The sequence below is a fragment of the Nyctibius grandis genome, chromosome 33 (genome assembly GCF_013368605.1).
Source record: "Nyctibius grandis isolate bNycGra1 chromosome 33, bNycGra1.pri, whole genome shotgun sequence".
Taxonomy (NCBI): domain Eukaryota; kingdom Metazoa; phylum Chordata; class Aves; order Nyctibiiformes; family Nyctibiidae; genus Nyctibius; species Nyctibius grandis.
Genome location: NC_090690.1, coordinates 4,443,960 through 4,469,961, shown reverse-complemented (window position 1 = coordinate 4,469,961; position 26,002 = coordinate 4,443,960). Strand labels below are relative to the sequence as shown.

Sequence of the window (26,002 nt, the reverse complement as noted above, 5' to 3'; positions counted from 1 at the left end):
CTCAGCAACGGCATCTAATCGCTTTACAGGACTGGTGAATATTGCGTGGTGCCGCTCAGCAATTTTCTGCTGAACTGGCCGACTCCTCCAAGGTGTTGCAACGTGAGATTTGGGGCTTTAGAGTAATTTTGCGAGGTTGCTATAGAGGGAACATCATATTTTGTTGTTGTTGGGAGGATTAATTTGTCTGAAAACGCCGACGCAGTGTGACAGGAAGCAAAAAGAGCTGCTGATGGGTTGGTTTGGCTTAGCTGATAAGTTAAAAACAGTCAAAATAACACAAGAGCTAAAAATAGTATTGCTGGGTAAACAGAAGGATCCTGCTCTCCCAACCCCATGCAAGCCAGGAGAAAGGGCTGAAATGAAACAATAATTTATGCTAAGTGAACTCCAATGATTTTTCACATTCCAAATGAAATCTTTAGGGTAAAATGAGATTTGCAGGGGACAGCAGTGCCAACACTTCCCTCATCTTTGCTCAAGATGGGCCCCTACGATCTGATCCGCTACAAACCACCCTGGAAACACAAGGGTCCCTCGTGCAGGACACAGATGGTCCAATCCTGCCTGTGTGCTCAGCCCATCTGCAGCCATCACGTGTGGCTTTGCCATACCCAGGTCTGCTCTTAGGAAGGTCCTCGAGGAAGGAGAGCTACGGCACAAGGAATGGGGGAACTGGAGTTTAAAACAGATGGATCTGCTTTGCAGAGCAGGGAAAGGAGGTTTTCAGCATCTCCCCCCCTTGCCGACAGCGCTGAATAAAACTCCACTACAGATAATGGAACTTATATTTATTTAACAGTAACATATAGTATATAAATAGGGTAAATACTTTAAAATATACAATATATCACATTTGGACATCCGGTCAGAGAAAGGCAACTCTACCTGTGTAGCTAAACCATTAATCAAAAGAACAATGCACAGAGAAAGAAGCAGATGGAAGAAACACATCAGGTCTGGAGAACAGGAGCACACGAAGATCACAGCAGTACAAAATGCAGCTCCGGGGGGTGGTTACAGAGGGCAGGAACCACAGGAGCTTTCACACGATGCTTTCTGTGACAAGCGCCTGTCCCCAGGAGGGTCTGGATGGGCCGTACGGATGCTTTCCACACAGCTTCGCCCTCCTCCTGCCACACAGAGCCGGTCAGAGGAGGCGGGGGAAGGAAGAGATGGCAGGATCCCAGCGTAACCACGCTCAGGGGAACTCACTGCACCCATCAGACACAGGAGACATACCTTGGAGTATCAGACACCGGCATTTCACAACCTAGTGCCAAGCGTTAGCTGCTGCTACAGAATTTCCAGCTTCACGAGCCGCACCGGGTACCATAAACCCCAGGCAACGGCTGCCCCTTTGGATCAGCCTCAGCAGACTTCTGAGCCCATCACCCCAAAGAATATCTAACTAATACGTGCTGATCAGCACAGGACGTGACACTGTATGTAGAAACCTGGTTTTGATGTTCCGCCGAGCACCGCAGGCCATGGTCTGGCCGTGCATCCGATCTGCAAACTAATCTGAGCTGCAACGAGACCTGGAGAAGCAAATTCCTATCAGAGCACATCAAGTGCTCGTCTACACAGACCCAGCCCAGCCGTGCCTGCACAGGCCATGGATCAAACCAGCAGCCAACCCACATCACTAAAACATCCACCAGCAAACAAACGTCGTGAACGTTTAGAGTTGCCTCACCAGGACAGCAGCTTCTCATGCTACACAAAACCACCTTTCTAGCCACGTGCCATCCCTCTGCTTATTAAATACGCTCACATCCCTCTCTGCTCCAGCTGGAAAAGCGGGGACCGCTCATGGAAAGGTGGTTTCCACGCCGGCCTGTCCCTGGCCAGGCAGCACTCACACCCTCGGAAGCTTCACGTCGGCCAAACCCTACTTTTCTCTTCCTTCTGATCCAAGCACACGCTGGCTGATACGGTACCTCCCCCCTTGCTGGTCTGCTCTCACGGCTATTTCCCACTTGCTGGGCACAAGCAGGAGGAGCTTCTCCAGTCGTGGAGCCCACTGTGAACAAAAGCTGTTGTGCGACGCTGAGCTCGAGCCCTGCAGCTGGAGAAACTTCACGTGAGCATCCCCGCATCGCCTTACCTAGACATCCCTGGTGGCGGTTTGGCCTCTCCAGCAGCACTAGCCACATCAGCCTCCTTCCAAACCTAAATTCTTGTGAGATCTGCAGCGCGACCAAGGTCCTGCAAGGCTTAATGCAATGAAAAGAGGTGCAATGTGTCTTGCTACACGTCCCCTGGCATCGCAGTTACCTCCTTTAAGGACAGGCAGAGGCAGTAATGTCAGCTTTTCAATTCCTCTAACTTTCTAAGCCTAACTTGAAATATCTACGGCAAACTAAAGCCACTCACAGGCTGGGCTGATGGGAAAACCCACCAAACGCTCCCCAGACAGCACGCTGTCGCTAAGAGCCGAGTAGCACGATCACATATATTCATACCAGCGGTGTAGCAGTGGGTTTGCCAGCCACAGCTCTCAGCCCGACGGAGGACACGCTACGGTGCTCACCAGTTCTTAGCAAGGTCAGCTGTACAGCTCGCAAATAATCTTAACGACCTCCATCTCCCTCCCTTCCTCCTCCATTTCTCAAATGGCTGCATGTTCCCAGTTAGTTTCCTACACTTCGGTGCAGGATGCTAAACCCTTTCCCACGTAGCTTTACCCTTCAGGATCAAAACAGGCTCAGAAGGCCACCCTTTAACTGAAAAGGAAGCAAGAATAAAGCTGGAAGCTCATCAGGAAAGCCACCCACACGCAGCCCTAGGAAGCCACTAAATGCAACTGCTTTGCCCTCCGGTGTCCACATCCAGCACTACACCTTCAAAGAGGCCTCCTTTCAAATCCAAAGCACGCAGAAAAGCTTCGTGTTCGGTTTTTGCCCCACTAATTCCAACTAAAGAGGTACAAAAGGTTTAAAGCAAGACGAGCAGGAGACTAAAGACCCATATGAAAAATTTCTTACTCTAAAGAGCAGCACGCTTCTGTAGTATTTATCAACACTATGGTTTCTTCTGATGACCCCAATGATCCCTGAGGTCTCTTCCAACCTGGTTGATTCTGTGATTCTGTGTGATTCTGTGACCCAACAGTGCACTACGAGGGATTTTGGCAGATGTTGGCAACGGGCAGGGAGAATCCAGAAAACACCGGCTTGTCTGACGCCAGAGGGCAAACTACTTTTCAGGGACTACACAAAACCCTGCCACTTCCACACCTATTCCCAGCCCGGGTACTCCTTGCAGGTGCCCTCACTTTGCCTAGCGAAACTCGGCCAAATCGTCATGAAACGCAGACCAAATATTCTCCCTGGGCAAAGCAAGATGGAAGCACCTTAATTCTCCCCTCCAATTTTCAAATTAGGGGCTTGGATCAACATCCTGTAAATCAACAGAAAATAAATCCCTGCCTAATTCAAGCTGGAAGAGAACAGTCTCCACAACTAGTCCAGGAAAGCCTCTACGTACCCCACTGGCATTAACCAAACACAATCCTGAACTGGCTCCGTCGTAGCGGTCCTGACTCCTGCCAGAAGCCAGCAGCTTTGCCAGCACCACGTTGGAAATACTTGGTGGAAACGGACCCTTCATCTCCGCAATCTGTGCTATCAAATACCTGTATTTGCAGTACAACGGGCACAAACTTCTGCCCCATGGCTCCTGTTCAGGGAGATGAAGCAGAGCTTATGACACAGAGAGAGTCCTGTAGAGATGTAAGAGGTTGGTATCTACTAACGTATTTACACGTGCCAACTGCTCTCTCGCTCACTCAGGGCACCTGTAGCAATAGCAGAATCAGAATACGGAGCAGGAACTACGAAGGATTTCCAGGTTGTTTTATTTTCCGTCGATGCTTGCAGCATGTACGCGTCTCCGTACGGGGGGGGTGTCTGTGTATAAGGTTTATGTCAGCAACTGTTTGAAAACACCAAGGTACTTCTGTGTTATCTTTCCCTGTCACTCGTTCCCCAGGTTAAAATAAGGTAAAGTTTCTCTCTCCTATGCACAAACTAAGAAGGAAAATCAAAGCCATGTGTTTGGGAACGTTGCGTAAGGTGTAGGCCGGGGATATTTTCACTATCTGATCACAAAAAAAAAAATTTACAATCTTTAGGGCTCTCATTTTTAAATAATAAAAAAGTATGACAAAATAAAGGAAAGTACGTAGATAAAACTTGCAGCTATTAAGTACAAACTATTTATGACAAGATTTAGTAATTGAAGCAGGACAGAAGCCTGCAGGTAGATGAACCCAGACTGAAATGCAACATAGACCGTGATAAACTCAGCAGCACGACATCTAGAACTCAAGTAACAAACAGGTGATAGACATGATCCCTGAAAGAAAAACAAAATACCCAGCTGAGAACACCGGCGGGGTGCTGGAGCCCCAGCCAGCAAACTTCAGAAAAAAAACCCCCAAGTTGGAAACTGCTCTCTAAATTAGTTAAAATATCCCAGTGTGGGGTTTCCAACCATCGAGAACTGAAAAAGTATGGTTCAATGTTTCTTAGAGGTTATTTGACGGGGAAAAAAATGACCCAAGTTATTTAAAGGGTTGTTCTTACTTGGCAGGAATTACTCAATGAAGCTTCAATGTTCTTTCAAACCTATTTACTTGATTCAGTTTTGAAGCAATTTGAACCTCGCACATTCCCACAAGCAACTACCAGTTTCTTGACTCCTTGTCCTCAGTCTATTTCTGGTTTAATTGGTTAAAAAAAATCTTATTTGTCAAAATATCAGCCATAAGGGGGGAATGTGAGTGGCACTGCAAAAAACAGCAAGTGAAAATAGATGCATGTGCCTGGCTGGGCCAAGGAAATGTGGCTGGATTAGTACAAGATCCTCTTCCAACTACCTGAGCCTCGCGCTCGCCATGCACTCTGCAAGGAGACTGCACCCAGGCATCGACGTGGCTTCCTGGGGAAATGAACGTCGCGTTCACAGTTACCACCGGAGAAAATGATGGTCCCCAGAGCTGCCATCGTGAACGCAGCCTGGCACAAGGCTCCTGGCACCTACTTCACCCAACAGTCCTTCCAAGCCTTAATTCCTTTTCAGCTACAAACCCGGGATTTGCTCATTGAACCAAAGCTATATAAATATATTTAAAAAAAACCACAAATGCAAACGTTTACGGAGAAAGGAAGAAAAGTTACAGTGAAATGAGGCCTTGTTATTGTCTTCCATCAGGCAAGCCAGGAATTTCCTCGAAGCGGCTTGTCCGTTTTCAGTCCCGTTCCAATCGCCCGGCTGTCTACGCGTCCTCCAAACTACCCAACATACCCTTGTCAACCAGGTGTGCTTTGAGCGTGTTGAAGATGTGGAGCTGCTGGTCTGGCCTCAAGGTTAAGAACTGCTGGATCAGTTTGCTTGGGTTAGGACCTCTGAAACACAAAAGGATCATTATTAATGAGTCACGTTGCTAAGTCTTAATGATCCGGGAACTCAAGTGCAATTTCATGAAAATAATAGGCTTAAAGTAATAGCCATGTTGGCCACTCCTTCACCAGTGCTACCCAGGGAGCTTAAGTCCACTTGAGATGTGGAAATGGATTCAAAAGTCATGGGATGCTAAACTATAAACAAAAAAAACACCCCAAACCCAACCTGTTTCAAGAGGATTGTGCATCTTCCCTTATCAGCAGATGCTCCCCCCTCAAAAATCAAAGCAGCCACATAAAGACAGTTCCTCAGCTCCTTCAGTACATCTTTTATGCACCTACAGGCTTTCTTCTATGCTTGGCTACAGAATACTTGTTAATGCTACAAGATTATATTTTTTCCGCTCATTCAGCCCTGGAAACCCTGCTCAGGGTTCACAGGGATGCAGAAGGGACGTGGAGGAGTTTCAGAGAGACTGGAATAACAGACCTTGGCAAACGGGGGTTGTGCTTCCAGCTCTGCATTACCCTGCTGAAAGATGCTTCTCTTCTTCAAGCCTCCATTTCCTCTCTTTCTTTATCTTGCATTTTTAGATGTTAATCTCACGGGGACAAAAACTGTCTCTTATTACAAGCCTGTACGTCACTTGAACTTGACAGGGCCCCCAAACTTCACTGCAAAGCAAGAAATACCTGATAAAGCTTGCGATGTACACGTTAACGAAGGTAGCCATCAGGTACTGGCAGTCAAAGCGGTCCATGATCCCTCCGTGCCCTGGGATTGTGTTGGCAAAGTCCTGTGCAAAGCAGAAGGGATTGTATTCAGCAGTCTCAAATGCCCACTACCCATCCTTGCCTACGTACCTCTACACACGACACTCCTACCCTTGCTCTAATTCTTCCCAGAAGGCAAAAGTCAGACTAAGAAGACATTTTGTTTAATCTCTCCCTGGTTTTAAAAGTTTCTCTTTTATGAAGACTACCAGTGCCTTAGGGACATCAAGGCTTAACTCAGATCTATCACTCAAAGGTCAAGGAAAGCTCATGTTTATCTCTTGCAGCCCTGTCTTGCCTTTCAAGGCATCTTAACGGAACACAGACTGTTTATATGTAAAACCAGCCTGCAAGACATCAAGGGAAGCCCCAGATTGCAAAATTTCCTGACTGCGTCTTTCTTCCTCTACCACAAGTTCTGCACCAAAGCGGGGTTTAGAATATCACAGTCGAAATTTGAAGCTCTCTCCTCATTCAGTCAAAAAACTAGATCCTGCCCCAGCGTTTTACCTGCGACCAAACCAACCTTCTCTCCCTTCCCAAAGCCACTCCTTGGGAGCACAGGGACTGTTCAGAGTGGTAGCAACCATTTCGTCTTTCCTTTCTAAAATGCAAATCACCTTGACCATCCTCACCTTGATTTTGAAGGCCCTCTTAAATCCACTGGCAAAGAAGCCTCCAAACGGCCCAATGAGGGAGGCGAAAGTAGACAGTGCGATGCTGTGGATTTGGAAGGGGTACATCCGGACTGTCTTCTGCAGAGAGAAAAACATGTCAGAGAAGGATTTTCAGTAAGAAAGTCCACCCCTTGCCCCTCTTTCTGTGCTCTCCAGGCTTTAGACCAGTTGGTTTTCAAGTGGGTTAATGTCCCATCAGACTTGGGACAGTTCCTTTGAGTCTTCAACCAACATGGAGCTAAATTCCTCCTTTTTCTGGATGTACCATCATCCATTGTCGTGTTCCTTTGAAGACCATAAAAATAAAGCCCCGATCTCTTTTCTCAGTGTTCCTATCCCAATAAATAAGATCCAATAAACAGAGAGATTCCTACCCAGCCCACCACGGACTGCAGCACCAAGGGGATGTTGTACTCCTGTAGCTGGAACAGCTCGGACGGCTCACAGTCCACCGTGAAGCTGTTGGTGTCGTTGTTGAACTCCACCGGGCAGGTGAAGCACCGGTACCCGGACATCACGTAGGACAGCTTCAAGGAGAGAGAAAAAGAGATGCAGCAAGAGAAAGCAGGATTAATATTTTTCCTGAGCAATGTGGCAGAGTCGGTCTCAAGGGAAAAGGCCACTCAAGGAGACACGGCGAGGAGGGAGCCACACTCCCAGCTTCATTAAGAAGATTACTCCCCTGAGAAGCAGTAATTAGCTAAAGGCGGAGTAAGCGTGTTCGTTTAGTAAGTGCATGTGTTCAGCAGGCAGTGATCAGAGCCTTGTATGAGCAGGCTGAGACAGGCTGCGCCACTCGGCTCAGAGGATGGAAACAGCCAGACTCAGAGATCACCATGAAAAGAGATAAGAATATTCCAAGAGTGAATTCCCCCCACAGCCCTTGAGAGGATGCACAGCATTTATCCAACAGCAGCAGAGAGAAAGTTTCAAGGATAATTATTGTAATGAACATGTCACAGGGTCTAACAGGGACTAAAAACTTCCTCGAGACCCTGCTCCATCTGCAGGACCTGCACGCAGCAGACCAATGAAATAAGCACCATAATTGCTACTCACCAGTAATCCAAACAAAACGGTGGCAAAAAATCCTCCAATAAAACCCTCCCAGGTCTTCTTTGGAGAGAGCTGCCAGGGAGAGGGAGAGAGAATCACAAACTGAGCATCTCTGCACACCGCCGCACACCTACGCAGCCTTTCTTTGCTCATGAATTGCTGAGGCAAATACAAGTTGGTGCCAACAATGAACAAATAAACGTTTGGTCAGAGCCTGATGCTAACATCTTCGTCTGAAAGGGTTCACTTCACAGCCTCGAAGAGTGGGACGTGCATCCAGTTTAATCTGGAGGCTCGCTTCTAACCCACAAAAAGCCACAAAACTGGAGATGAGGCAACACAGGACTAAGACTTGAAGAAGGAAAACGCGTGTTTTGTCCCCCAAAGCGTTACGAACCTTGATGAGTGGGGTGCGGCCGAAGAAGAACCCAAACATGTACGCCATGATGTCATTGCAGATCACGCAGGAAATGGGGACGATGAACCTAGATGGGGAGAAGAATCAAACCACTGGAAAGCGCCAAGATCAAACAACTCCAAGACTTAACTACATGAGCAGCTGCTTCATAAGATGCTTTGCGGTGCCATCACATCAACGTCTCCCCCTCCAATGCAATGCAAGGAGCAACCACTTGAAGCTCCTAGGGAAATGTGGGTATATCTCCTTACTGCTCAAGTAGCAGTCCTAAGTCGCTGAGGTATCACTCAGTCTTTTGCTTTTCTATTCTGAACAGGTTGGTCCCTCACAGGAAGCACCTTCTCCTTGGCCATTTGTTTTTTTTTAAAAAAGAACAGTTTTAACTCAAAACATGGTCATTCGTTTCAGGCTGCAGAAATCAAAGTGACTCAGAACACAGGGCAACTCACCATATCATTCCTTCAAAGAGGTTGTGAATGATGAGGTGCGACTGGGTAACAACAATTAGCAACGTCACATGGGTCCATCCAAACTGGAAGAGAAGACAGCATGCAGTCCAGCCTGCCTAGAGACCCTGCCCCTAGGCATCGCTGGAGAAATCAGACGCTGTTAGCTACCTCTCAGACACAGAACGGCTCATGCACACGTGCACTTCTAGCATGCACCTTCACCACGACAAACACAAGAGTCACGTAGAGCAGGGAACAGTCAACTGTAGTAATTTATGGGCATGTTCTTCAGCTCAAGCCCAGAGTGACCTTCATTGGGAAGACTTCTGCTGGACCAAATCCTCTTTAGCCCACCCCATACATCTCACTCAGCCTTCTGATTATATAAGAAGACTGATAGACACACAATCCATACCCGTGTGCTGAATATACTGGAAAGCAAAACCAGCTGCCTTGATGGTCAAACACGAGCAGTGCCTTACTGACGTTTGGGAAAAGGGGGACAGAGCCAATCAACCCTGATGACAATCTGCCCTCAGTACAGGAGTCAAGTAGCCTTGGGCAGTCCTCTCAGCCTGCAGAAAGCTTCTTAATAGCATCCACAAGTGCAGAGATAAAAGAATACATGTTTGCAGGGAAATTCAGCCAGAGCCAGCTTCCTAAAAATACAGTCTGCTCATGGTAACTTTTCTTCCAGGCAGCACTACAATGCACAACCAGCACAGAAGCATCTACTGACGTGTATTCCTCTACACAACATTTTCAAGCAGCCTGCATTATTCCTTCTTCTGCCTCCAACGGGGGGCAGCCAGGCCCTGCATTTAACCTTACCATGTAGAATTGGAGGCGATAGTGCTTCTTCACCAGACTCAAGACAAACATGCAGAAACCTGATGAGAGACAGAAGTAAATGGTGAGAATGTATCTTCATGTTGATGTGTTGGTGTTGAGGTGTTGGAGTGAGTCCAGAGGAGGGCGACCAAGCTGGTGAAGGGTCTGGAGGGTCTGACCTCCGAGGAACGGCTGAGGGAGCTGGGGGTGTTTAGCCTGGAGAAGAGGAGGCTCAGAGGTGACCTTAGTGCAGTCTACAACTACCTGAAGGGAGGGTGTAGTGGAGTGGGAATTGGCCTCTTCTCCCAGGTAACTAGTGATAGGACAAGAGGACACAGCCTCAAGCTTTGCCAGGGGAGGGTCAGGTTGGACATTAGGAAGCATTTCTTCTCAGCAAGGGTCATTAGCCATTGGAAGGGGCTGCCCAGGGAGGTGGTGGAGTCACCATCTCTGGAGGGGTTTAAGAAAAGCCTGGACATGGCCCTTAGTGCCCTGGTCTAGTTGCCATGGTGGTGTCAGGGCCATGGTTGGACTCGATGATCCCAGAGGTCTCTTCCAACCTGGTTGATTCTGTGATTCAACAGTAAGAAATACTTTATGACCATGACGCTGCACAGCTCCTTAGGATTTTACCTGAGTAAAGCAGCGATGCAGAGTGGGAAAACACACTACTTTGGAAGTCACAAAATACCATTGCCTACAAGTTAACACTTGGACAGACGAGCAATCAGGCCTGGCTGTCCCATACAGGTGATGGAGTTTTCCTCTACAAAGCCTCCTGTAACAATTTGCTGCCGCTGCTCTAACCGTGCAGCCAAGTTACAGCACCACTGAGGAGCAGAGATCATTTGCTATGGACACTGCATTGGACACAATACTCAGGACAAGAGCAGTTCAAGGAGATTTCTTCCCTCCAGCCCAGACAAGATGAACCAACAGAAAATGTGGTCTCTACCTGTTAAGTATAGGGCGAAAGAAATGAAGCGGTGGTATTTGCTGAGAATTCGCAGGGGCTCCTCTCTCTGAACCAGGGTGAAGAAATAATCCGTCACAGTCTCACCGTAGAAGAAGTAGTTTACGCAGAGCAGGAAGTACCTGTGAAGGATGCAGATGCTTGTTAGTAGGAACCCTAAAAGGCTTCTGGAGAAACACAGAAAGTGCCTGATCCCTAAGGTCTTTACATTGCTCTGGTACAAACAGGCTTTCTTCAAGTGACAGCCAGAACTTTATTTCCCCCAGTTCAGAAATGTCACCTTCATGGAAACCAGCGGCTGCATCACTCTGTGATGGATCACACCATTAGCGTTTGGTTCTGGCCTTCTGCTGCACCAAGACTTTCTGCCTTTAGGTGGCACTCCTCAACAGGCCTCTGCCAGCTTGTGCATCCTAAAAGCACCCGCTCTGTGCTTCCTGGAAGCGCTGCTCCTGCCCTCTCCCCAGCCCTTATGTCCCAATGTTCAGCCCTGTTTCACAACCACCCAAAAAGTGCCATCCCACCCAAACAACCAACTTAAGAAGGACATGGAGCTGTTGAAGCAAGTCCAGGAGGGCCACGAAGATGCTCAGAGGGCTGAACTACCTCTCCTATGGAGACAGGCTGCGAGAGTTGGGGTTGTTCAGCCTGGAGAAGAGAAGGCTCTGGGGAGACCTTCTAGCACCTGAAGGGGCTACAGGAAAGCTGGAGAGGGGCTTTTTAAAAGGGCATGGAGTGATAGGACGAGGGGGAACGGTTTAAACTGAAAGAGGGAACATTTTGATGAGATATCAGGAAGAAATTCTTTGCTGTGAGGGTGGTGAGACCCTGGCCCAGGTTGCCCAGAGAAGCTGTGGCTGCCCCCTCCCTGGCAGTGTTCAAGGCCAGGTTGGATGGGACTTGGGGCAGCCTGGGCTGGTGGAAGATGTCCCTGCCTGTGGCATGGGGTTGGAACTAGATGATCTTTAAGGTCCCTTCCAACCCAAACCAGTCTGTGATTCTGTGATTCTATGACCATCTCTAAGTGGTGACGCCTGTCAGTGCTGTCCCTTGCACAGATCATGGGATTCAGATCTCTGCATTTCATTAACAACAGGACAAACTTTACCAATACAGGCTCTTTCGAGCTATTGATCTATCAAGATTTGTGGGGGCTTTTCCTTTAGAAGAGCTGCCAACACATGACACTGGGCGACACACAGCAATGCCATGGTCTCTGGTTTGGAGGTAGCCAGACGATCCCCGTGCTGCCTGTCTGCAGTGAGATGAAGCGTTACTGCTGCACACAAGCCTGGGGAGGAGAGCAGCCCCCTTAACTCACCAGCTGAGCGTCCTGAACCACGGCAGGTCATATGAGTGGTACACGTTATAGCCAATAGTGATAATCTCGTGGAAACACTTGATCTGGACACACATCACCTGCACAAAAAGACATGCGGAACCTGTAGTACATGTTGGTTTAACATCTCTTTCCTCAAGGAGATAAAAAACATGCATGTGCAGAGCAAAAGATACTTGAGCAGTCGCTATCAGTCTGGCAGGAGTCTCCTAATCCAACGTGGGAAGCTCACCACGTTTTTTTTTTCTCCCCTTTCCTCTGCAGAAGGTTTCTAACAATCCTTTGCATTAGTTTCAACTGCAGCCAAATGCTGACAGCCAGGGCAGGCAGTCACAGATTCCTTCCAGGTTTCCTCCACGGAGAGAGAAATCCAGCAAGCTGAATAAGGACCTCTAAACTATGAGGCTCTGAGCTGCCCACGCCAGCAATGGTCCCAGCAACCTTCCCCCCAATCACTGTGAACATCAGAGCATCTCTCTGGAGCACTTACTATTGTCATTAAGACCATGGGTCCCAAGTAGATGATGATGAAGAAGAAGGTGATCATTGCCAGCGTGAGGATGCCTCTTACCCACCAATTCTTCCATCTAGGCCACAGAGAAGGAAAGAAGTTAGAAAGTCAAACCAAAGCAAGGAAGCAGGACAGCACTTCTGCTCTCTGCACAGCACAGGAAGGAAACTGAGCCCTGGACATCCCAAGTTTCTTTTCGGTGCTGCAGGGAGACCTTGATCCACTGATGAAGGCCTGGTTACAGCAGCTACAAGGCTACAGCTCAGCTCAGTCTTCCCTGCTACGAACCTCACTAAATGCAGAAAGCATTAGCCAGGCACAGAGCATCTCCAAGGCCAGCGAAATGGGACAGGACAACATCTGTTCCTGTTCTGCTACAGGTTTCCCACACCTTGGACAAGCTGCGTGGTAAGTTCAAACAAAATGGGGACCGTAACCCCTCTCTGCACTCCCTGGGCCCTGGCGTGTTGTACCCTTGCTACTCTCCAACATCCTGCCTTGAGCCTCTCCCATCCTCGCAGCACACCCAGGAGAGACGCCTTCTCCTGTGATATTAAATAAGGTGCTTTTTTCCCCAAAGCAGCCTGCAGAGAACGTTCCCAGTTTGTTCTTAAACCTTGTCCTTATCAGCACGCTCTTCTCCTGCGCTCCTGCACAAGTAGGTCAGACTACTGGTTAAAAACCACTGCAGTTGAAGTCTTTTTTCCTGAGAGTGCTGTCAAAGGTAAATGCACTGTCTTCTGCCCCACCCAGGCCTCTTTTCACCTGCCAAGACCAAGCACGCAGCGAGGCGGCCCTCTCACAGCTCTCCTCTGCCACCGGTCCTCTCCCACGCACAACAGCCCTGAGCGCTGCACCCTGCTCTCCCCGCTACCATCACCATCATCTGCTGTTTCCTGTGGCCTCAGGGGCGCCTTCCTGCTTGCAAGAGCGCAGCGCTTCCGAGAGCTGCTTGTTCAGCTTCCAGCAGCCACCACCGGGCTAGGAAAGCTGCAGTGAAGACACAGGGGCCCTGGCAGCGGAGGGGAACGCCGCTGAGCGAGTGCTACCTTGAGGACAGGTTGGAGAGAGCTCTGTTCAGGACCTCTGGAGTGTCATCCGATGTCGGCACCGGGGGCGATCCTCCAAATTCAGACTTGCTTTCGCTGTCTGATGCTGTCTCTCCATCCAGCTTGTTCTCAGACTCAGACTCCTGCAAGTTCAAGAGAGACAAAGAGCTTTACTAGACACAGTGCTGGCACTCTGTGAAGAAACTCACGCCAGCCCACTGGATGTAACACCCACCACCGCTCTGCTTCTGCCTAAATGAGAGAAAGAGGAGAAGAAAACATTCTGGGTATTACATGGGGTTATACCCATGAGAAACAACATCAGGTGTTTCACGTGACATGGACGATGGGTTTTATTCTCCATCAGTCTCAGCAGCAGCCACAGAAAAGGATCTGTTCCCACTGAATAAAGACACCTCGCAGTTGATTAATAAGTATCTCCAAGTGCAGCAAGTGCTTGAGGGACACCGGCTTGTTAGCAGGAATTTTTACAAGGTCTCCCGATCCCCAGGCAGATCTCCAAGTATGCAACACTGCCCAAATTAGACAGAAGGAAAGGCCTCCAAGTAGCCACGCTCAAGGCTTCCAGACAGACTTTACATGCGGGCACTAAAAATAACACCGAGCCCATCCTCAAATAGCTGAAGAGGAAGAGCACGGCTTATCGCTCAGGCCCAACCATCCTCTCTGGCCACAGAAGAAACCTGATGTGCTGCAAAGAAATCCACGTGCTTTCCCCTCCCCTTGTACCACTCCAGCACAGCCCAGAGCAAAGTCCTGTATTGAGGGGGTAAATAAATACAGGCGAGGCAGGAGGTTACTGAAGGCTCTGCGACAGGCCAGTGGTGGAAAAAGGATTACAAACCACCTCCTGCTTCCCAGGCAGTCCCATGCCCTCTCCTCAGTGGCAATTTTTCCTCCAGTCCAGCTCCTGAATAGAGAACAACCCCAAATTTCCACATTTTGACCTTAATTTCAGCGGCAGAGCTTCATCCTGCTCCTCAGCCCTTGAAGCAAGGAAGGAAAACACCACTCCCTGGGGAGCACTTGTGCACCAGGCAAGGCAGAGCCCGTGCGCTTGGCCTCAGCCCATGGGGCTATTTTAAAACTCCTGGAAAAGAGAGTGTGTTTGCAGGAGAAGCAAGGAGGGAGCCACGCTGACAAAACGCCGGGAGCTCTGCAAACAAAGCGACTTCATCCCTTCGGGCTCCCAGGCAGCGCTGCCCCACGCTTGGAGATGGGGGACCGCCACCAAAACCAGCATCCCCTGGGACTGGTTTGGTGTAACTGGTATTTGTAGTTCACTAGAGCAGCACCCTTATTTAAGGCAGGAAAAGATAATTACTCCCCAAGCTGTGATGTATCCATGGCTGCAGGCCAGATTCTAAAACAGACAAGGACAGCCAGACACCGTCAGGTGGAGGCGGCTAAAAACACGACGGTGTTGTCAGGGATGACTTCCAGGGACGAGCGAAGCACCGGCCATCGCACCAGTCTCTTCCTCGCCTTGCTCCATGTCGCTTCTCTCCGTTCCCATCAACTGGGAAGGAAGAGGAAAACACAACAAAACACCTCTGCCAGCACTCACGTGGGTTTGGGGAGGTGGTAAGGAAACACAACGTGTTTTTTTCTTCAGCTGTTTTTTAACTGACCTTTAATCAGGTCAGTTAAATCCACTCGTCCCTCGGACTTCAGAGAGATTTAGTGCCATTTATCCAGGAACACACAGAAGATCAAATCCATGAGGCAGCTGCAAATGGCAGCAGGCAAAAAGACTGGAAATGATAAAACTTGGATAAAACTTGGATGAAAAATGAAGACCATGAGCTTGGCATCCTATAGCAGAGCACAGGCCAGGGGCCCTGCTCTTGAGCAGTGTTGGGAAATCAGTGCGCTGTATTTAGCTACAGTCTGTGTCTTCCATTGCAATGCTTTCTCTATGCTTTCTCCAAGAAAAGGATTCTCTGGAGAATTCCCCTGTGAGCAATCTAAATAACAGAGAAAAGCTTCAGCTCCAGCCTGACCAAACTCAGTTTCTCCTTCTGGTCTTCTACGTTATGTTTAAGGAATGGGAGCTTTTCTTCTCTTGTTGCACATTTCTAAAAAAAAGAAAAATTAATGTGACTGATTCAAATCAAATGGGCAAGGAAGTGCTTGGGTACTTAGGGCAACCACCATCATCTGTATAGGCTAAAACCAAAAACCTCAAGCAGAATTTCTAATGCAGTCCAAGCATCCATCATCTCCTGCGAGTCCCAGGCTCGCCAGCCATGCGATAAAAGGACCAGGCATTGAAACGAGGAGGCAGATCCGAGCCAGCATCCCTGCATTTTATTCCCCAAAGCACTAACGCTGCAGGGCTAAGTGCAAAGCAGGCAAATTATTCCTTGTCCAGAGCCCAGAGGATCAGAAGTTTCGCAAAGTGCTCAGAGACCAAAAGAAAGGGAAAGAGCACTGATGCCTTCCTCCCTTCCACTCCTGGCCAAGAACATGAAGGATGAAAGCAACTGCGTAGCTCAAGAGACAGAGGAATTCGATGTTGCAACCGAGCTAATCCAACAGCTGCTGCAATGGGCAGTCCCAAACACTGGCACAACCCAGCCGATGATTTCTTGCCCTAATTGCAGCTAAATTGATGTAAACCACATCACCAGTTACCTGATCCACCGACTTCAGCGCAGTGCCAAACCAAACCTCGTGCTGCGAAGTGTTTGGGGCTCCAGGAGCAGGAGCAAAGCCTCACTGGATCAGTCCAACGGCAACGTGTCCCGCTGCTCCCCGCTTCATCCTCTCCAGTGGGAATCGGAGAGGTTGCACAACGGGGACGCAACCCCCACAGCTCCAACAAACATCGCCACGGTATTTCCAAAGAGTACAAAGAAGGCAATCAAGAGGTTTGTCAAGATAAAGGGATATTGTTAGGGTTCAACATAAAAAGCAGGACTCATTCCTGCTACGTGTCTTGATTGCTCAATTTTAGCCTGATGGGAGGTGGAAGAAAACATTTTCCCTGATGGAAGTGAGGACTAACATAGATTTTAACATCTTCACTTTGAAAACAGTTGAGCAGCGTCGGGAATCAGCTCTCCTCCATACTTAGATCCCTCTCTGAAATGGGAGTGTTGAGATTATATAGGACATCATGCCAGATATAGGAGAGGACTCAGTAATTGACGCTATTTTTATACCTTTTATGCAAATTGCAACCATCAGGCTACAAATCACCAGTTTAAGCAGCTGAGCAGGCTGCTAAATAACTTGTTTAAGCCTGAACATGATGCACCCTGCTCTGGGCTACTTAATCCAGCTGCGGCATTGCCTTGGTAACACCCTCCCGCACATTTCCACTGCTCTCTCACTAGTCCTCCACCCGAGCCAGACAGATCCTGTCCCCGAAGGGTAACCAGACAGCAACGCTTCCCACAAAGCAGGTTTGGGCTGTGTTAAGCCACAGGCTGTAAACACAGTGTCCTGCAGTGTCAGTACAAACAGCGTTTCAGGGGAGCTGGGTCTAATCGATGGTATTCTGTTACCAATTCTGCTGCTCCCCTAAGAAACACCAGGTTTCTGATGCCTCTTCTGTGCTGTTTTCTCCTATTTCTGCCATTGAAACAAAAGCCTGGAGAGACTCAGACTTGCAGCAAGTTAACCCAGAAATCATGACTTGTCTCCTTTCCCAGCCACTGGACCATACTCCCTCCTTGACCCTTCATCAGACCTTTTTTCTGCATTTTTTTGGTTGCTCTTTAGATTCTTCCTATGACCAAAGCTATTTAGCCACACACTGATCCTCACATCCATCTGATCACGCCTGAACCAACCATGACTTTGAGGCAGCAACTAACACAGCACAACGCTGGTGCCTAAAAGCTTCCATCTTGCACCAGGCTCTCACTGAACCAGATGCTTCCCAAAAGCAAACGCAGCCCCGTCACCTTTCAGCAGTCCCACCGCTTTCCACTGGTGCTCCTGCACTGGGACAGAGCTGTCTCCAGCTGTATTTATTCCATATTCTCTTACCACACCAATTTTTTCTGTTAGGTGTTGATATTCCCTCTGCCTCTCTCCTCCCAGGCAGGAGGAGGGCAGAGCACTCAGTGCAAATATAAGCCAAGATGTTAGAAATCTGCGTGCGTGATGCAGTGCTGGGAAACAATTAAAACCCATTAGTAAGAGCAAAGCAAACTTTCCCTCCAGTTACCTTGGAATCTGGCTTTATTTTTCCATTTCTTTTAGAAGGTAAGCAATTAGATGCAGTAGCTTTTACTGGCTTTTCCTACCAACATGGTTTTATTAAATTGAAGGGCTCTTTTCTGTGCAAATCTGCCTGTCCAGCACCGTAGGCAAGCCCAGCGCTCCTTCTTCAATTTATCATCTTGATATTAAAGGCTTCTTAAAGAATCGAGGGAATAAGTAATGCACGACTAAAATCAAGATAGAAACATACATTTTATCCTAACTCATTCATTTCTACACAATTCATGATGAGAAGGAAGAGTAAAACCCACAGATCTCTGTGAGGGCTGTTTCTCTTGACTGATGAACCAGGGCAGGTGGAGGAAAGAAAGCCAGATCCCTCCTTGCTTGTTATATTTGTGAAATCAGTAGATCTAAGCAACATTTGTGAACAAACATTTTATCACCCTAAAGAAAGAGACATGGAGAAATTAGTCATCTTAGCTTCCTTTAAACAGCTTAGCTCCTGCAAGCAGGAGGAATTTGTGCTCACATTTTAAATGACTTTCTTGCAGCAGAAGCTGTGAGCGGTCGTTTTTTTTTGCCCAAGTATCCCTGACATGATCTCAGTTGTCACAGAAACAAGTCAGTTATCTCCCTGCCAAAAATTTTCTGCCCAATATAGAGATACAGTAAAGTATTCAATGCTGGTAGATTAAATTAGATCAAGAAATCCCATTATTTGTGCACCTTTCTTGAAGCAAGGCGCTGTTTTATTTAGATTTCCTGCCAGATTTTAACAAAAAGCAGTGATGGAAAATGCTAATACACTGCTAAAGAGAAAAATAGAGTTGCTTTTTCACACAATAAAATTGACAGCTAGAACAACAGGGACCAACTGTACTAAAGCCTCTCCTATTCTCACCTCTGAGCACTTTTGCAGGATCAAGGCCAACATAATTAGTCTAATGGATACAAACCCAGTGGCCTCAGTTATGAAAATCTCAATGTTTTTTAAAAGTGGTTTTACTTCCTACGTCCAGGAAAACTGTCTGCTCAGTGCTCCTCTCCCCTTCTTCACTGCTTTACCTACACGGCACCTGCCCATCTCCAATGGCTGCTGTTCCACAGCCAAACCCACCTCGGACAGATCCACCAAGGTGATGTCCTCAAGGTGACATCAAGGCAAAAAATCCTCCCATTACTCCCTACTTATAGGATCTTCTCTTTTAGAGGTTTACAAGCTCAGAAGGGTAAAAGAAGAGAGAGAAGTCTGGAGACATTAACGCTAGAAGGAAGAAGCAAACAAGTGTCCAGGGTTGATTTGTACTAAGGTCCCAAAAAAGCACTTGGCTTTTTGCAAGTGGGCACAAAGTAGCTCACGTCCTGGTGCTGGTCTAGGGGAAAGTGCTTGAACTTCTTGGGCTGTGAAGTTAACTGCAGGGCAATTAAATTCAAGTATCTCATGTCCCCAAGATATCCCACCAAGCTGGCATCTAGTGGTGCCCGATCCATTTGTTGTCTCAAAAAAGCAAAGGTCAGTTTTCATTCATGTTTCTATGGGGCTCCTTTCCCCATCCCAAAAAAAACATATTCCAGTTGAAAGCACGCACATAAATTAGGGCATGCCTAAAAATGGAGACCATAAGCAGAGAACATCACCAAAAGCATCAATGTTTGCAAAGTGGATGAGATAACTAAGAAAACTCCCATTGCCACCTCACGTTCCCGAAGCCGCCCGCGTTGTTTTGGACACAAGCCAGCTCAGCTCGCCAGTGGGATGCAGTCAGAGGTCTGCCCAGTTTGCATTTAGCAGAACAACAGTCTGATACAAGAGCCTGATCTCAGTGTCAGCAAATATGATTCACGCAAAGTCGCCCATCTCTGTGACTCACTCGGCACAATTAATCCTCTGCCTGGCCCCCACCACGGCACCCGCTCCAAGGTCTGTTTATTCCAGGAAATCAAGAAGGTAAATGCATCAGGCTCCAAGTCCTTGTGAGAAGCTATTGTATACAAAAGAGCACAAAAATAGGTTGCTGGTTCTGGCGTTCCCCCAGAATTTCCTACTGCTAAGAAAGGAACCTGCCTCCCGCTCTGAAACGTGTGATGGAGATGTTTTGGAGACAGGCTTCGGTGCTGAGTTCTCCTGGATCTGCCGTCGTGGCTTTTACCGAACTGGCAGACTTTGTTGTCCCTGCAGAGACAAACACATACAGAACCAAGAAAGCAAAGCTCCTAAGTGCCTCTTGGAATTGGTGTCTGAGAGACGCTGGCCCACCTCGGAGCTGTGTCTGCACGATTCTGCACAGACATTTCGATCTGTTGTTATTTGGAAGAGCTGTGAGAAGCAAGAGGGAGAACAAGCAGCTCTGCAGCAACGGGGACACTGTTCGCGTGGGAAGGTTAGGGCAGGAAAAGTCTATTTTTGTCCTCCGAAATGAGAGCTTGCATCACGCCAAGGCCAATGGCTTCTGACCCTCAATTCCTCTGGAGTGATACATATTTTTCCAAAACCTAACTGGAAAAAAAATCTTATTTAATGTGCTGACTATAAGGTGGTACCACAATCTTGTTCACACTTCTCTACCAGTCAATCCCGTTGGTTTTATTTGAACTGATCAAGGAAAGGAGCCATGTAGGACTTGGACTGGTATGTTTACATGTAATCCTGATGACCCCAAATCAGTAGTTTTCTGAAGTCACAGCTATCATCATAAACCTACAGACTATCACATGACTTGTTCTAAAGAGAAATCTCTGAATCCTCATGGTCCTTTATAATCCTGGAAAATATAAATCAGAGAAAACTTAAGTGAGGCAGATCACCAGGAGGGACACATGCTAACACAGACCACATTTTGGGGGAAAACAAGAGCTACTGACAGGCACAGTAATAATTTTGTGTCCCAAATTCCTGCAGATGTGTCCTGGCCAATACAAAGAAAAGTGGCAGTCATCTTTTCTTTCATAAAGGAAATATGGATTTGCTTGGAAACACTGCACCTTCACGTAAGTTGGTTTCCTAAGGGGTTTATCTCCAAGGGTAGTCTACCTCTGGTGCACATCACTGCTCTTTAAAAGCAAGCAGAAGGATAAAATGGTTTTCTTGCCACCTGATGTGTGGTATGTGGTTGACAGACAGTGAAATCGTCCTTGGTTTTTCTCCCCGCTGGGGAAAGAAACGCAAACATCTCATCACAACTTCCCTCCCAGCACCAAACATCCCTCTGTTCACCAGAATCACCCCCAGCACATCACTGCAAGCAGAGACGCCGTTCGTGTACAAACCAGCTTGTCTGAGCAAGAGCCCTGACCTCAACCTGCAATGAGGGGGTCAAAGACAGCGTGAATATCCATCGGGAGCTGTGGCTGTGCCACGGCCTCTCTCCATCACCCTGCGCTACACCGACCTTATCGTACACAACCACAAGACGTGATCGGGAGCGAGGAGAGACCGCTGGAGCAGCGAGAGGGAACTGGGTAAGAAGCTCCCAGATCCACTAAGACCCCGTGGGAACACTTCAGAAAACAGGTCAGCAATCTGCCTCGAGGTAACGGCGACTCAGATACTGCCAGGAGAGACACTCTCTTGTGTAGCCCTCCAGACCAGACAGAAATAAATCATCTAGTCATTAAATAAGGATAGGAAACTACCCAAAGGGCTGAGTAACAGAAAAGCAATGTGTACTCGGGGGGTTTAACCTGAACATTGAGAGTCTCCGTGCTCACTCTATCACTGCACACAGCTCCGTGCAGGCTGGGAAGGAAAGGACCTACTCACAGCCCGAGGCGGAGTCATCCAACCCTTAAAATGACAAAATCTTCGTGGGATCAAACTTCTCTGGCAACGCCACGAATGAGCAAGGAAACGGGCAGTTCAGTGCCTGCGCGTTGTGCAAAAAGGAGACGAGTCAACCACCATCCAAAGGGAACGATGAGCAGCCCGCAGCTCTTTCCTCAGCTCCAGGGCAGGCCAGAAGCTGGCCAAGGTACTAAATTTGACAGCCAGTTATAATGAGCTCCATTAGAAATGCGATCAGTCCAATTTCTCATGGCCACAATTACAGACAACAATGCCCTCCTGTCAGCAGGCACACGTAAAGCTGAGCATCAAACAGCAAGGAAGGCTGACATGTATTCTCACATCAGACCAGAGATTGCCAGCATCTATCAAGAATAAATGAGGCTCATGCTTCAGCAGAAGCCAAGCAAATGATGCTTGGTATCAAGGCTAAAATAATATTAAGAGCTATTAAAAAAATAAGTCTTTGGGGTGGGTCTGGAAGTGGACTTGTACTTTTCCCTCTCTTAATCGTGGGTGAAGAGAGGCAGCGCTGCGGTGGTTTGTTGGTTTTGGTCCTACAAGAACCTCATCTTGTTATCACAAACTCCCAGCTCCTAGGAGCTCTCCTGTGACCTGTGAAGTAACAGGATTTGAAATTGCCTAAACCTTCAGAGTGCCTGCACTGTTATTTCCCTACGTCCTGCACCCTCTCCCAAGCCAAACGCCAAAATCAGACCTGCTGCATCCTCCCCAGCGCACACCAGGCAGCCGTTCACATCCACCCTTCACCCTCCCAAGCAGACCTAAAGGACAGTTATTTGTCAGCACCAGCGTTCAAACACCCGGCATTTACTTATCTCAGCATCGTCAAAGCGCTTTAATCACTAGGGAAGTCTTGCAAAATGCCTGGAAGCACGCGAAATCACGAGGTTTGGAAGCCAGAATCTTTCACTTTTTGTACCACATGATACAGATGTAGCCAGATAAAAAGTCACATCATCAGCCCACTGCGAAACCGGGCGAGAAAGAAGAGTCCTCATCATCGAACCCTTTGTAAGTACAGAAACATTTCACCCTTGCACGCTTCATGCCGCTCTTCAGGGCCTCGTACCAGCGAAGCAACTTGAAGTCACTGTCACCCCTTTTCCCATGAGAAACGAGCGTGCCCAGCTGCTGTGGGTGCCACGAGGTGCCGAACGCTGGAAAGATCCACCTGCATGGGCCACTGCACAGCGGCCGCGGGGCCCGCTTCCATTTGCTCTTGCAGCTGCCACCTCTCTTAAAAGGGACGGTATTTTCCAGCAAGACACTGACCGCCAGTGACAAAGGGGTCGGTAAACAAAGCCAGAAGTGCCATTGCGGTGTGATGGGCAGCCCAGATAAGCCTGCCTCTAAATAGACCTGCCCTCCTCCCATGGGACTAGGCCATGGGATGTCTGAGACTCCCCTGATTTCACATAACTGCTAGTGCAACGTCCTAGCAAAAGAAGGACGGAAAAGGAAAGACCCTCTGTCCTCACTGTCGAGTCACACGAAGTACAAACCGCTACTGAGCAACGATCTTAAAATCCCATTAAAGCAGCAGAAGCGTTCAGGAGCTCTGCGTGCATTGTGAAACATTTTTCTTTTGCACTTTTCCTGTTCTCTTTGGAGGCTGGAAGAGAAAATGTGATTTAGTGGGATGCAGACAGCACAGGCGAGAAGGCACTGACCTCTGGTTTTAGATGATGAATGAGTCTACAAAGACCAAGGGAGAATGGGATCTGTAAGGTAACAAGAAACTAGAACTTGTTTCAATCCTCTAATCTCAGATGTCTACACACTAACAGCAACAATTAACAGCATCAAAGTCCTTTAGGCTAAGAAAATGGGTACCAAGCACAAATAACAAGCAAGTTTCCCTGGTTTTTTCACTGGAGAGATCAGAGGGAGTTCACTGACCAGAGTAAACAGATGTTGCCTTGTTCCTTTGAGACGAAGATTGTGTGTTGCACAACGGTTTTAACAAAAATCGATTTTAAAATGTTCTGGCACGACGGTCTCGACTGAAGCAGCACGGTTTCAGCTATAAGCGTTGCCCTGTGCCAGTGGGGAGGAAAACATCAAAGCTGCGACATTGTGTAAGGGTTAGAGGAGCAGAAAGTGAAACCAGCCTCTCTCTTTCCATTATCAAAACAGCAAAGTGGGAACAAGTACAAAATACACCTTCCCAGGTCTAATCTCAAAACCAGCCTTAATGTTTACATCTCATTTTAACTCATTTCTTTTAATAGGCTGAGAGCTCTTTGCAGAAGACACGAGGGTTTCTGTAGAATACAATATGCATTGCTAAATGATTTTTCTTGGCAAGGCTAACTGAATGACAAAGCAGAAAGGGGAATCTCCCCTCTCGACAGCAATACCTGCACGCAACGCACCGGGCAGGCACAGACCACCGATAAATAGGACGCGCACGAGCAGTTTTGCTGCGTTGGCTTCACACTGATGTTCTTCCCAGGCTCTGCCAGGCATTTCCCGAGCGTTAAAAACACAATGGCTCGATCTCAGGGGAGGAAAGAAAAGTCTGCCACGGAAAGCACGACGCTGTAGGGTTTTACTAATGGCAGGATTACTGTTACCAGGTAACCTCCTACCAGACTTGCTTTTAACAGTTTCAGGAAATTCTCTGCCTCCCGTAACTGCTTTCTATTGTTAAGAGACGTCACGTTCAGCACCTCAGAGGAGCTCTTCTTCACTGCTTGGAAACATCTTTCCTTTTCCTTTTTTTTTTTTCTTTTGGCTCTTGCAATTCATTTGAGCTGCTTTCGGATGAGGATGACATAAATGTTCCCTCTCTCTAGTGAGGACACTTCAAGCCATTGCCTCAAAGCCTTCAGAAGGTTCATTGTACGTAAAAAGCATACTTGCCTGGAGATAACAAGATTGCACTCAAAATAGCGGCCCTCTGACCTTCTTTAGGAACGCATCACAAGCAGCTAAAGCAAGATCGCAGCGTGGCCGAGGGAGTTTGTTTGCGTACCAGTTAAGCAGTACTGGTCCTTCCAGGCTGCTGAGGGACGGATTCCAACTCCCACAAGTTCTGGAATATAAAAGTCCCTGAAGATTTTTCTGTTGTAAATTCCAACTGAGACAAATGTACTTATCTAGAGGATAACAGCTTCGCCCTCTACACAACGACAACAAAATAGGAGCCATCTTATTGCTCTCTTAGCACGGGTCAGTAAATCTGGATGTCAGACAGCTTCATGTAAGCTACGAAAAAGGGAGAAACTTCAGATCTACATCAAGGCAACCCATCCTCGATGCTGTCAGCGCTTTCTGTCCCGGTTCCCTCTCTAATCACATCAGAACAATAAAGCTTCCTCAAACCTGACTGTTCAGCTCCTAGCAGGTGTTAAACTGGCATTCAAAACAGCATTAAATGTCACATTTAAATTGCAAAAGCCATTTTGCCTGCTGGTTTCACGCTGCTCTGAATTGTGTACTTCATGCATTAGCAGAGGAAACATCAATATGATGCTACTAAGGGCAAATGGACAAGTACAAGGTTGCTCCCAAGATATGCAAATTAAACACCAACGCAGTGAAGAACCGCTTTGCCTGCCAGTTTTTGCTCTCTGTGACCCCGCAAACATTATTCACAAAGTTTTTCTTGACTGCTTATTCCTCTTGTTCCTCTTTGCGGAGGTGCACGAGTAAAGATGACAAGGGTGACGACATGAGTCACGGAGCGACTGCCAAGCTCGGAGCATCCAACTGGGGTTGGGTTTGGAATAGAAGAGACGTTACAGGACAACAGAGCCGGGTTTTCTTTTCATGGCTTGCGTTAAATCTTGTTAAACTACGGCTGGACACCCTGCATCCCACTGCGGGGAAGGGTGTTGATTTAGGGATGACTTAGGGGATACCAAAGTCTTCCCCAAAGGAACCTGTGGGGTTTTGTCACAACCCCCCGACTTTAGATACCCCATAAAACCAATTTACGCCCAGATCTCCGCGCTCCTAGCAGGCGGGATCCGGGACCGGCTGTCCAGCCACGGGCAGAAACTCCGCCCGGCGCCGGGCTTTGCTCGTTCGGGGCCGGTTTTGGGGCTGTCAGGGCGGGGCGGGGGGCAAATAAACCAAGCGATGGGCCCCCGAGGCGCTGCAGGAGCACAGGCAGACGCGCACGGTGCGGGGCAGGATCACGGTGCGGGGCAGGATCACGGTGCGGGGCAGCACGGGGGTCGCCGCAGCGGCCCCGGCCCCGGTGAGGGGAGGCGGCGGGTCCCCCCGCGGTGTGCAGGCCGCGCAGCCAGCCCGCCGCAGGCCCCCGCGTCCTCCCCCCAGCCGCCGATCCCCGCTCAACGCCGCCGCCCCGCTCCCCAGCATCCTCCCTCCGCTCCCCGGCCCGCATCGCACCTTCTCCTCGGGCTCCTGCGCCCCGCCGGGCTCCCGGCCGAGCCGCTGCCGCAGCTCGCTCATGCCGGCCCCGCTCCCTCCGCCGCTCCGCCGCCGATGCCGCTGTGCCCCTCCGCCGCGGCCACCAGGGGGCGGGCGAGGGCAGCGCGC

General features: G+C 48.5%; 1 protein-coding gene across 1 annotated transcript; it reads right to left on the bottom strand.

Annotated features, from left to right (window-relative positions):
- Positions 1–776: 776 nt before the first annotated feature.
- Positions 777–25,965, bottom strand: CDS2 (CDP-diacylglycerol synthase 2). The gene is made up of 13 exons (XM_068421459.1): positions 25,853–25,965; positions 13,489–13,631; positions 12,419–12,515; positions 11,911–12,008; positions 10,572–10,711; positions 9,617–9,675; positions 8,786–8,868; positions 8,316–8,403; positions 7,922–7,990; positions 7,237–7,389; positions 6,821–6,940; positions 6,105–6,208; positions 777–5,414 (listed from the first exon to the last, which is right to left on the bottom strand). Exons 1-13 carry the CDS (start codon positions 25,913–25,915, stop codon positions 5,285–5,287), a joined length of 1,347 nt encoding a protein of 448 aa, XP_068277560.1. The 5' UTR covers positions 25,916–25,965; the 3' UTR covers positions 777–5,284.
- Between the last annotated feature and the right edge of the window lie 37 nt (positions 25,966–26,002).

What these genes read in the sequence shown, in the direction of transcription:
- CDS2 (XM_068421459.1), bottom strand. Translation starts at nt 25,915, where the DNA reads ATGAGCGAGCTGCGGCAGCGGCTCGGCCGGGAGCCCGGCGGGGCGCAG. An exon ending in TTTCGCCCTATACTTAACAG is followed by an intron (nt 9,676 to 10,571) that starts GTAGAGACCACA and finishes GTCTCTCATCAG; the next exon opens with GTTTCTGCATGTTTGTCTTG. An exon ending in AGAGGGCCTTCAAAATCAAG is followed by an intron (nt 6,209 to 6,820) that starts GTGAGGATGGTC and finishes TGCTTTGCACAG; the next exon opens with GACTTTGCCAACACAATCCC.